Raw genomic sequence first — 12,908 nt, 5'->3', positions numbered from 1 at the left:
ATTTACACAGATAGAAAACATAAAACTTATTCGTTATTCGCCTTCCAAGCACTGCTGTTATCTTCGGCAAAGGAAATCTACAGTTTTTTTTTTTCCTGTACAAGGTTAAAACATTTTACATTTTTTGCATTTTGTAATAATAAAACCAGGTTGAGCACAAGTCAAATTATGGCAAAAAAAAAAGGTCCTTGTAAAAGTACAGTTTGCCTAAAGTTTACATTTTGTTATCATTTACTTTTCATTTGTTGTGTGAACTGGATTCATTAGTTATGAATCCACCAAGAAGAGCTAGGACAGATTTTCAGTGATTTCGATCTGTTTCTTCTATAAAGCTAAAGAATGACTCCATAAGATTTAGAATAAACTTCCCTGTTTAATGGCAGAATGAAACTCATCCAGTTTTGTAAGAGAGAAACTCAAATAACATGAGGATGAGTAAATGATTTTTTGTAAATGAAATTTGTTTCTTATATAAACAATATATAAAAATGAAAGGCTGGAATAGCTGCTTCTGGGAAAAGGACTTTCAACATCACAGATGATAAAACACACTGAGAACTGATGTAAAACCATATCAATATAAACTTTTCTTTGAATCGAGTAGACTGACATCTAGATAATTTTTTAATCTCGATTCAGGCCACTAAAATGTGAATATATGAGCTTACATTTACTGTTCCTTCTTTTCTTACAGCCAAGGCTGGAGCAGGGGCAACTCCAGACAAAAAGGTACAGTCGTTATCAAGTGTAATATTACAGCTGTAAGTCTGTAGCCAGATTAGTTAAAATACACAACAACTGAGAGGAGTCATGGATTTGTTTTTAAATTAATTTACATTTAATTTAAATCATCTTCAATTTTAGTATGAAATTTGGTATTTTTGTTTTATTTTTCCTTAACTTCTAACATCTCTTCATTTTTAAGTTAATTTACTGACCGCTTTTTTGCTATTTTTTTGCATTTTTGTCTTTATCACCATCTCAAAAACATAAGATACCCACCACAACCCCACATGCAAAAGCTAGACCCACTTATTCCCCCTTAAAAGGGTCTTCAGTCGCAGGCATCCTCAGCAAAAAAAAAAACAGTCTCTTCCTCAACTCCATCATGTCGCTTTAGCAGTCCACGCTTTGCAAATGCTATAAAAAGGCCCAACAGTGCAGGAGCAAGAGAGTCCAGGGCCACAGTGAGTTCTGTCTCTCGTCCCTAACCATCGGCCAAGAGAAATTGCTGTGAAATTGTTTCAAAATGGAAACCTGTGAGAAGACTGAATTTACAGCACCTGAGACTTGACAACATGAACATTCTTATTACCAGAGCAGAAAGAGAAGCCAATTAATGGATTTCTGTCAGGTTTTGGGTGTTTTGTTGGATTTAAATGGTTATATATTTATTAAAAACTAGCTCAAAAAAGCAGAAGACTTAGTATTAGCAACATTTTTGTTGTTTATATTTAGCCTGGAGATGCCAAGACGAAGACAGGGGGTGCCAAACCCCAAGGAGCTGGCACTAAGGTCCCTGGTAAGTGATTTTTAGATTTTTTTTTCAAGGGTCCACATGAATCTTTGTTTAATACCATGAAAATGAAGGGTGCTTGGTGACTCAGCATTTGCTTTCCCTTCCTAACAGTTTGAATAGGAAATTTAACATTATTATGTGAACTAAGCACTTTCATATGGAGCCCCGCACATGACATGCAGGAATGAATAGTAGGCTAAATCGTGTGCACGATTTATTAATTCATTCCCTCAATGTACTAAAACGTGCGCACGATTACTATTGCGTTTCCTTGATTTACTATTTCGTTCACTCGATTTATAAATTGTGCGCTAGATTTACTAATTTGTTCCCTCGATTTGCTAAATCGTGTGCACGATTTATTAATTTGTTCCCTCAATGTACTAAAATGTGCACACAATTACTATAGCATTCCCTCGATTTACTATTTCGTTCACTCGATTTATAAATTATTTGCACGATTTACTAATTCAAACGAATTAGTAAATCTTGTGCACAATTTATTTATTTTTTCTTGCATGTCACGTGCGGGGCTCCGTACTTTCAGGCAATGGAGTCCTCACAATTTACAACACATTTCCCTTTTTAATGCTTTCTCCAATGGCATAATCCCACTCCAGCATTCCGCATGACATGAAAAATGAAAGTGCAATGATTATAAATCATAAGCGAGTATTCACTGCAAGGCAAACTGCGAAAGTGAGCACACCTTCCCATCATTTTACTGTGTACGATTTAACTAGTCTTCAGGAAATATACAATATCTGTCTACTTGAAAACGGTTATAAAATCTCAAGGGAGTGATTCTCTATTTATAGAGAGTTTACATGATTGATTTATACCACTTTGATTTGTGAAATGCAGCTGCTTCACGGATGGAGCAGCGAAAGGCAGGACCAGGGTCCATTGAAAGAGGTAAAAAAATAAATAAAAAGTGCAGTAGCCAATCGAATGCTTCCAATCGGAAAATCTGCAATGCTAAAATAATAAAACCAGTGCACAAAATTCCATGGAAGCTTCTACATATTCCATAAAGTTTCAAAGATAGACTGGAAGGCAAAAAGACTTTACTTTAATTTACCAAAGAGTAAATAATCAGAAGAGCAAAAAAGTAGGAATATATATATATATGTTTTTTTTTTTTTATCTCTTTAGCTGACTCACCTAAAACCCCAGACCGAAGTGGTTGCAGCAGCCCAGCCAGTCGGTCATCTACCCCTGGACAACAGGTGAAGAAAGTAGCAGTGGTGCGCACCCCTCCTAAATCACCTAGTTCATTGAGATCTCGTGCCCCGATTGCTCCTGTTGCACCAATGCCTGACCTGAAGAACGTCAAGTCCAAGATCGGCTCCACTGAGAACCTCAAACACCAGCCTGGAGGCGGGAAGGTAATGCTGCCATGCTGATTTTCAACTTGTAAAATCAAACGTCCGAAAACTAAGCCAGCTGGTTTGGATGCATTTATTGTGAAGTTAAAAGACTTTGATACAATAAAACTCTAGGATACTTTGACCCTGTCTGATGGAAGTAGGCCAATCATTTCTTTTGATTATTTCTATCTGAACACCATTCCTTAGGTTCAGATATTTGACAGAGAGTTCACCCAGCTCAGGGAGAGTTAGTTAACCTTTTTCAGATTGTAAATTGGAAGTACGTCAACACAGAAAAGCTACTGAAAGAAAAACAAAACTTTTTGCAGAGCCTGGGATCTGTGGTTCAACTCAAAGCATCAGGTTAACACTCTTGACTCTCCTTGTCCTTATCCAGGTGACTATTGTTCAGAATAAGATTGACTTTACTAATGTTCAGTCTAGATGTGGATCCAAAGGCAATATCAAGCATGTTCCTGGTGGTGGTAATGTGAGTAACCGGTAGGGTTAGAACTCCTTGGTCTGAAAAGTAGTATCTTTACAACTTTACAAGCAGTTAACATTCAATAAAATTGTAAAATAGTGTATATAAAAAAAAAAAAAAAAAATATATATATATATATATATATATATATATATATACATATATATATATATATATATATCAGCTGTTTCTGATTAAAATAGGACCCTACACAGACTGTTTATGAAATATCCTGTGAAAGGATTTGTGAATTGGGCCAGGTACTTCAGGATATTTCACACTTATGTCTAAATTACACAATATATTATATTTGATATGTATTGATTTACAGTCTAGAGAAGTCGATTCTAGTCGCCGAACGTCAGAGCCAGTCTGCAGATTTGAGTTGACAGATTCCTTTAGACAAGTCAAGCTTTGACTATGACTGCTGAATATTTCAGACAGTTTTAAAGAGGGTTCACCCAAAAATTAAAATTCTGTCATTAATTACGTCATTAACTACGCCAAGACTTAAGTTCATCCTCAGAACACAATTTAAGATATTTTAAATTAAATCACTCAGATTTTTTTTATTAATTTTAATCAGACACATCATGGAACTGGTCCATATTACTCCAGTGGTTCAAAACACTGTTTGTATATTCTTGTTTTAAGTCCTCCTCAATTTTGAATTCTTCACAGATTATCACAAATATTGCAGCAGTGTTCCTCTTCCTCTGCTTGCAAACAGTACAGTGCTCACGGTATGGATTGTAAAATAAAAGCTGTGGTCTCGCTTCAACACATGCATGTGTGATGGTGCTCTCGAAGATGAGAGAAAAAGATGAAGAAGCTCTCGTGAACGCCCGTTGGAGATAGAAATTAAGAAAATTGTGAAAGTGGTGGTTTTATTTATTTTTTGTTGCAAAAAACCTTTCATGTTGTTTCAGAAAATTACAGTTGAACCACTGGAGTAACATGGACAAGTTCCATGATGTTTTTACTACCTTTCTGGGCCTTCTAAGTGTCAGTTGCTTAGGATACATTTACACTAGAGCGTTTTTATTTTAACTATTGCCATGGTTACGCCTATCATTTACACTACCCAGGTTTTTTCGACCCTCAAAAATGGAGTCAGACCCCGTTTGTTTAAAACTCAGAGCTTGCTTTTCAGTGTAAACGGACCAAAACAGAGATTTTTGAAAACTCTCTGATTTCATTTCAAATATATTTAATTGTGTTCAGAAGATGAATGAAAGTCTTAGATTAGATTAGATTCAACTTTATTGTCATTGCACATGTACTGTAAGGTACAGGGCAACGAAATGCAGTTAGCATCTAACCAGAAGTGCAATAAGCAGTAAGTACAGAATATACAAGGTTTACAGTATGTTACAAATGTACAATAAATATACACATAAGGCAGTATTATGGACATAATTTACAGATTTTAAATACTCTCAGCATGAAATACTGATAGGTGTACTATGAACATACTATACAGATGGTTTATATAAAAGAGTATGCACACTATAGGCAGAAACTATGAACATATGAACATCATTTACACAAGTGCAATGGACAGTAAAATGCATAGAAAATATTTCAGTGTGCAAATGGATTACTCAGTACTCTGGATGAACAGACAGCAGTGCAAGTAATAAGTTTTTTTTTTTTTTTTTTTTGCTTGTTTGTAAATAAATACAATATCTCAGGGCATTGGAATAATATGATTGTGGGTAATTAATGACAGCATTTTTGGGAAACTATCCATTTAAGTACGTAAAGCTTTCCAAGACAGTTCTGCACACTCAACGTGAATAGTTCATAACTAATAAAACCCTCAGTCAAAGCTTTTAAGTAGCTCTACATCAACAAGTCAAGTATTATCTGCTAAACACCCACACAGCCAAAAGGCAGTATGAATGATTGTTTAAACTGTTAGATTTAATTAAATTAGTAACCTTATATTACCCATTACTTTCTTAGGTAAGTATACTGTAAGAATAAATAAGTACATGTACTTAAAAAATGCATAATTTTTATTATATTTTATGTTCTTGTTAATCTTGCAAGAGATGAAACAAAACAAATACAATGTGATCTGACTGGTGGCTTTAGCTATGGGCTGTACTATAAGGTGCCACCGGTTGTTGTTTCTTTTTGGCTAGTCTGCACTCACTGGCAATGCATTTGGGCAAGACATCCATCTGGATGCCTTTGCAAAAACTAGGTTAATGTAATTTGCCTGAATCCCCAGTGTTGGCATCTCCTCTACCCTGGTGTTCCTCCTGGTTCCTCTTGGTGATGCACCTGGATTGCTGACTGATGTTGCTGCGTTGCAGATGTGCTGCTGTGTAGACTGCATGCATGTATCATAAGTTCCTCTGCAGGTGAAGATTGTGAAGGGGTCTCGGGTATTCAGATATGCAGAAACAAAACTTATGGATATGGATCTTCACTTCAGCGCTTGAAACGGAGCATGCACATCATCACAGTGCTTGCAAGGCGAATTCAAATCCATTAATCTATATTCAAATACATAATTTATTCTTCCACTCGTACTTTTTTGCAACTCTTATCATCTTGAACTACTTGACAACTCATTTCAGAGATTGCTTTGTAGATAATTTCATCCTTAGGTGTGCTACTTCTGGATCATTTGACTAAAGATACTGTTTCGTTGCCTTACAAGTGCTGGTATTGCCTTCAGATGTAAATCTAGTTATATCTGAATTTCTCTTGAGGCGGTAAATAGGATATAACATGCATTGTTGCATTACAGTCTCTTCCATCTATAAGCCCTTGGGTGCCTTTGACTAAAATATTGAGTGATGCATTTAGAAGTGAATCTCTTTTCTGACTTGGGACAGATAGGGAGATTTTTATGTCGTAATTCTTGTTTGAAAGAGTATTTGCACAATTCTGAATGCCCTTTAAGATCTATTCAGATAAACAGGAATACAGTCATTCATATATGTTATGTCAACCCAGTCTATATGCATACAAAATTGAAATGCGTAACTCCATTACATTTGCATGAAGTGTTGGTCTAGTAAATTGGATTTATATCTATTTTGTGGTGGCCTATAAATGGAAGCAAGTTTCTTCTCTGTCCCGTGACCCTTTTGTCGTGAATAATGGTAATTTTCCTACTCCAGATCATCAGCTCCTCAGGTGCCTGAGCATGTGGTTCATTTCCTTCCAAAATGCTCTGGTTGATAACTGACTCCATTTGTTCCTCTTGCTTCAGGTTCAGATAGTGCACAAAAAGATCGACCTAAGCAACGTCCAATCAAAGTGTGGCTCCAAGGCTAACATTCATCACAAACCGGGTGAGATTTCAGTCAGATATGAAGAAACAAAGTATAAAAAAATGCCATTAGGCATTTTTAGGCCAAACAAGACAACGAAAATTGCTTATTCATTATTTATGCAAATTTGACATTTTATTTACTGTACCTTATTGGATTGGAAGTGCCATCCCTAACTCTATCTTCAACTCCATTTAACTAAAACCAATTGGGGAAGTTTTTATTTAAACAGAATCTGAACTCCTCTGTCTGTATTTTAGGAGGTGGAAATGTAGAGATCAAATCTGAGAAGTTGGACTTCAAAGCCCAGTCAAAGGTTGGATCTCTGGAGAACATTGGACATGTTCCTAAGGGAGGACAGAAGAAGGTATGTTCTTGACCATGAGTCTCTAGTGAATCACTAATGTGCAATACTGTGTTGAATTATTTGTCATTTGGATGTAGAATTAATTCACAATAATACAAAGTGTTAGATCTTGCTATGGTTAGCATGCTTGCTTGCTCCTGCTTGGCAGACTTTATTAGTGTACTTCTTTTGCACATATTTTTGCCAACTTCTTTGAAATGTCTTTAAGACCTACTGTTCTGCACCTAATCTAGAGCAAATGTTATCCCATGGTCAGTTATTTATTTAAATATTTATTTCATCCAAAATGTATGGTCTGTATTTACTCGCTTCATATTGTCCCCAACCTGCATAACTTTATGGCTTCCATGAAACACAAAAGGAGACGTTTAGCAGAATGTTTGGGCTCCTCTTCTCATTTAATGAAAGTTTATGCGGGCCGTCTGGCTTCAAAGACAGCCAGGACATGCAGAATTACTTTGTGTTCAGCTAAAGGGAGAAAAGCATATGACATGAGAGTGAGTAAATGATCTTTCTCTTAAATGAAAACAGGTTTTAAGAAACCTTGCCTCAATATATCTGAATTAAAGTAGTCTCAACACACAAAACCAAAGTATACAAAGGCATTGCATTTAATATTATAAGTTCTAATGAATTCCATATAATTCTGCATTAAATAAATGAAGTAGGATGATTTTATATATGTAGCAAATGAAATAAACGTCCTGCAGAGGACTTACTGGATGATAGAAGCTGAGTGTCTTGCTCTCCTTCATCTTCTCTCTCTACTGAGCACATTTTCAATCATTTTCTAGTGCTCCCTTGCTTAGTGCTAACTATTCTTCCATTGAGCGATCTGCTGCTCCTGTGTCCCTTTTATCACACATAACCTAAAATTTGCTGACTGACTACTGCTTTTATGCGTTCACATTCAGAAACATTCAGGAATCAAGTAGAAGTGCTGATCTGAGAACTCTAAAGATAATAAACTTATGTAAAATCACGGATCTGGATCTCAGATGAAAGGTTTTAATGAATCAGTAACACTCTCATAGAATTCATTCAAATGTCATATGCTTTCATAAGTTGGTCCAGTTGTTGTGAATTGGGAAGAATGCTTTATGGTGGGTGGTGACATGTTTAAATGTATTTTTTAGCCTAGCACTAGATACAGTACATCATGATTATGGATTCAGAGCACATAAATAAATCAACTTCCGTCTTCTGATCAAACAGCTTTAGTTTTGCTCTTAACTTATTGATGGACATCATTATTTGATCCGAAGGAAGATGATGATAGAGTAGATCGGCACTCTTACTTGGAAATATCTGATAAGTGTTGAGACCGCTTCACCCCTTATCCCTCTAGTGTGAGTGGGTTTTATCCCTTCATGACCTCATTTCATAATTTGCATCCCAACCCATTTTGTTTTGTTTACCCATAACCCTGTGGACTATGTGGCGTCCATGCTGTAGAGGGAGAAGGGGAAGGAAGCAGAGCCGCAGGCCGCAAATGCTTCCTCTAATGGGGATGCTGTTCACTCTAATGATGGTGACATGACCTTTGACCTTCCCTCCTCTGAAGGGAACAGTCTGGTTAAGTCAGAGGGCCTCAGTAAGTATATCACAGCTGACTGACCTGTCATCATTACATGCTTTTTATGTCCTGTGCTAGGAATAAGCTTGTCAGCACTGTAATAAGTCTTTATTTCAATTCAATTGTGCATTATCTTTACAATAAATATTTTAGTACATTTCTGGTCCCGGTCATATGAGCAAATATAACTATGCTTATTAAAATGAATTGGATGGGTTAAAAAGGTATATGCAAATCACTATAAGAAGACTAGTGCTGCAATTTTATGATGAAATATTAAGTATACAAGACTCATATTACCATATTGCCATGTAAGTCCACTAGAGGGCAGCCTTACTGTGACCTTCAGCTGTCTCTGAAAATAAAACGGCAGAGCAGATTTTAACATAACCACTCAAAACCATTATCTTTTTTTTTTTTTTTTTTTAAGACATTAGGACATTAAATGGATAGCAAAGTGATAATGAAGATGCTACAAATATATCTAAAAAATATATATATAAATAAATAAAAAAAGAGGTTTTCCACAAATGCAACAAAAATATATTACATTTCAAAATATATTAAAATAAGAATCGTTATATTTCTAATATTACTGTTTTAGCGTGTATTTGATCAAAAGAATGCAGCCTTGGTGATAAAAAAAAATAAAGAATATTAGTGACCCCAAATAATACATACTGTAGGACTTTATTTTTATTTTATGCATGTATTATCTTACAAAACCTGACAATTGTTCATATCCATCCAATTTAATCCAAATTCCACCTTTCCTTCCTTCAGATTGAGAGCCACAAGCTAAATTTCCGAGAGCAAGCCAAAGCGCGCACCGACCACGGCGCTGAGATCGTGTGCCGGTCCCCCGACATTTCCACGGATGGATCGCCCCGCCGTCTCAGCAACGTGTCTTCCTCCGGCAGCATCAACATGACCGACTCCCCACAACTGTCCACGCTAGCTGACCAGGTGTCAGCCTCCCTCGCTAAACAAGGCCTGTGAGCCCCCGGCCCAAACGTGTCGGCAATTGACAAAATGAAAAAAAAGTTACAAATGTATCTCCTTCAGTCCTTTCAAATAAGGTGCTTGTCGGATTTCTCCTAACTAAAGGTTGTCCCATGCAGCGGCTTGTCTGCTTGTGAAATAATTTTACGCCTCCTGGCACAGAGAGACAGGTATTGATGTTATTGGCTTAGTATCATGAAAAACAACAAAGAAAAAAAAATAATTTAAAGGGAGCTGGTGGTGTATTGATCCCCAAATGGTCATTTACAGCACTGAGTAGCCTGGTTTTGTTCGTTTTAAAACCCCGTTTTTTTTAAAGAACAACAATGACATTTGCTTTCAAAGCTGTATTTGCTTCGTTGCCTTATTGTGAATGTTTTTATTTACCATAACTTATGCACTCCTGTTTTGACGTGCAGCAGTAGGGAAGGCAAACATGCTACATGGTTTGGAAGGGTGGAGTTTATGATACTGGCTATGAATTCAATTGGACAGAAACATTTCAAACACTCTCTATAGTGGAATAGTGGAGGCATATTAAAATGAAATAGTGGCCTGCTATATAATTATTTAAATCAAAGACATCAGCGGGCTCCATAGTGCATGTTTGATTCTTAATGAAAGCTGTTAAACTATCTAAACACCTCAGTTGTGTCTTTGATCCAAAATGAAACAGTTAAGACTTAATGATAAATCATTATTCAGATGAGTCTGGGACGATGTAATTCTAATATCATAAATTAGATATTTCTGTACCAGAATTTTGTCTGTGAATTCTTTAAAACTGCACATCCTCATTCATCTCCACAGCAGATTCTCAAGGCTTATCTGTCCTCAGTTGCACTGGAAGAATGAAATCTTCTTGCTTGGCCTCTAGTGACTCTTTTGACAAAGAAAGCAAATGTCAATATACAAAAATCATACAAAACTTTTAAATAAAGCTATGTTACGGGGCTCAACATTAAGGATTTTTGTTCAGTCGTTCAGTTATTCACATTTTAAGCAACATATTTTGTGTCCAAAAATACACATTTTACTTTTGAGATTATCTTTAAAAAATGATTTAATGCAAGTAAATTAGAAATGTAGTGCCATGGAAGCTATGACATTTGACGTGTAGCTTTCGTTTGAAAATATTTGTAAAACTGTGATTTTTATTTTTAGCTAAATTTAGTCTAAAAATTAGAGACCATTTCAGTGCATCCAATACATCACTCGAAGTTTCAGTCTATAAAACAAGAATGATTGTATTGATAAAAAAAATTATGAGACCACATAAAAGATGTAGTGTCGGCCTTAAACCGGCCCCAGATCACATTGTCATCCTTATTGTTGAGCTCTGAAGTAGTTTGCCCTGCACAAGCCTCATCAAACTGATATCACTCGGTACATTCTCTCATCGTTTCCTTTAACTCATCTCTGTACGGTCACAATGCTTCTGTATTGATGGATTTCGGCTTCTGTATATAAAATGCTGTTTCAAAGAATGTTTGTATGGACCAATGCAAAAGACTTGAGAGGATTTCAAAGCACTCATAAAATAACTAACATCATATCAGAAATCTCATATTGGGAACAGACAGCTGAAAAGTGGCACCCGGTGTCCTTCAGCTGCATTTGAGAAAACAACTGTCTGCGTTTTAAAGATTGTCTGTGGTCTAAGATGGATTAAGTCATGTCATCCAGTGTTGATTTATTTGTTGCAGGACGTTTAACACATCGGCCAAGCTCCCCTCAGTACTAAAGCCTTCAATCCAAAGCACAACACTCTCACGCTGCACATTCCCAGCATGCAATGGACTTCACCCATTGTCTTCTTGAATATAGTAACCAGTCACCACATCCCCGTCCAACTGTTTAGAAAACCACCTTTACTAGAGCGTTTTAGTCACCTTAAAACATGCAAAGAAAGAGGGAAAAAGTGGAAGATTAAAGGAATTAAGCTACCTGCTAAAATACAGGTTTATGTTGCACACTTCTTTTTCTAATAGTATTGTGTAGACGATGTAAAAGATGTACGAATGTGTTCAGAGGATCTGACACTAAGCCTTTTATTTAATATCCGCATTGCATTTGCAGCTTTATGCTCATTTGAAAGTGAATGCACTGAGCTGCCTTTACACAAACTACATTACTCATTTAGATGTACATTTAGAAAGGGGTATAATAAGTAAAATAGGGGGAAATATGCATCCAGCATCCACAATACGAGTAAAGGACTTGACTAGTGCCACATGCATCTCTCTCACGTGACTCTGAGAAGCTTTAGACGGATTGCTGTAAACCCAACACTGTAGCCGTCCTTTGAACAGCATGCTCCGAACATAAACCTGAGCATTTAGACGTGTGGGTTAAGCTGAAGAGCAGAATTATCAGATAAAATGTTTAAAAACGGCACTGGATAAGGCCATTAGCTGCGTTTCAGACTGTTCTGTCATGTGTTGACCGCTCGAGAGGTCTCTCTCTATCTCTCCTCAGTTTAATTTCCCGCCTCTGCTCCTCTCTTCTCATTGCAGTTCTTCATTCTAGCTTGACCGTTGTGATTGTCTTTATCGTAATGTGTTTTATTAATTGGTTTACATTGATACTCCTTGCTGTAAACGTGAATTTGGAAATAAAGTCCGTATTAAACTGCTTTGTGAACTTTGTTTTTTTTTCTGAAAGATTACTCTTTTGCAGGGGCGGATCTAGAAAAATATTGATGGGGTGGCAAGAAGGGGGCAGGACTTTTTGAGGGGTGGCAACATATGGCAGACGTATATATACTGAATTTAGTCACAGTTATCAGTTTCATGATATATAGTATATGTATATGCTATATTAACTTTTGTAGCCTCCTTTACACAGAACAAATGTCAGACCTAACTAAACATTATAGGCTATACAGTGGTGTAACGTTAGTCTTTTTTTCTTAGTGTGTATACTGTGATGGATCGTTAGTTAGCGAAATAACGTTCTTCAACCAGATATTTAGAATCTTAAAGTCAACATTACAACTATGCTAGCACTGTGCTTTCATTATAGCTTCATATTTTTTATAGATATATAATCCATTTTTACCTCTTTCCCCATGTGTTCCCTCGCTTCGCGCGCTCAGAAACTTTTCCAAACTAATCAGTCTCGTGCCGCTCTGTCGTCCTCTCGTGCTGCTGCATTCACTGCAGTCGGACATTGGAGAGTCGCGCTCGTAACTTTTCTAATTGGCCATAACTTTTAACTCGTTGGTGCCAACTGGGGTGGCAAGGCTTTATTTTAGGGCGGCATTTGCCACCCCGGTAGATCCGCCCCTGCTCTTTT

The 12,908-nt window shown here is 36.6% G+C and overlaps 1 protein-coding gene across 7 annotated transcripts in view; it reads left to right on the top strand.

Moving 5' to 3' along the window:
- The window catches only part of LOC113048151 (microtubule-associated protein tau-like), a 33,531-nt gene extending 21,284 nt beyond the window's left edge, over window positions 1-12,247 (top strand). For 5 of the 7 annotated variants that reach the window (XM_026209761.1, XM_026209728.1, XM_026209747.1 and 2 more), the window contains exons 4-10: window positions 695-729; window positions 1,459-1,522; window positions 2,384-2,434; window positions 2,675-2,907; window positions 6,606-6,687; window positions 6,927-7,033; window positions 9,393-12,247. In XM_026209761.1, the coding sequence (XP_026065546.1) occupies window positions 695-729; window positions 1,459-1,522; window positions 2,384-2,434; window positions 2,675-2,907; window positions 6,606-6,687; window positions 6,927-7,033; window positions 9,393-9,608 (788 nt within the window). In that variant the 3' untranslated portion in view covers window positions 9,609-12,247. Of the gene's footprint in view, window positions 1-694; window positions 730-1,458; window positions 1,523-2,383; window positions 2,435-2,674; window positions 2,908-6,605; window positions 6,688-6,926; window positions 7,034-8,488; window positions 8,628-9,392 lie in introns of all 7 variants that reach the window. The other 2 variants (XM_026209782.1, XM_026209772.1) reach the window with 2 other exon arrangements.
- The last annotated feature ends 661 nt before the right edge of the window (window positions 12,248-12,908 follow it).

Source organism: Carassius auratus, chromosome 3 (genome assembly GCF_003368295.1).
Source record: "Carassius auratus strain Wakin chromosome 3, ASM336829v1, whole genome shotgun sequence".
Lineage (NCBI taxonomy): Eukaryota > Metazoa > Chordata > Actinopteri > Cypriniformes > Cyprinidae > Carassius > Carassius auratus.
This window is presented reverse-complemented; position numbering and strand designations above follow the sequence as displayed.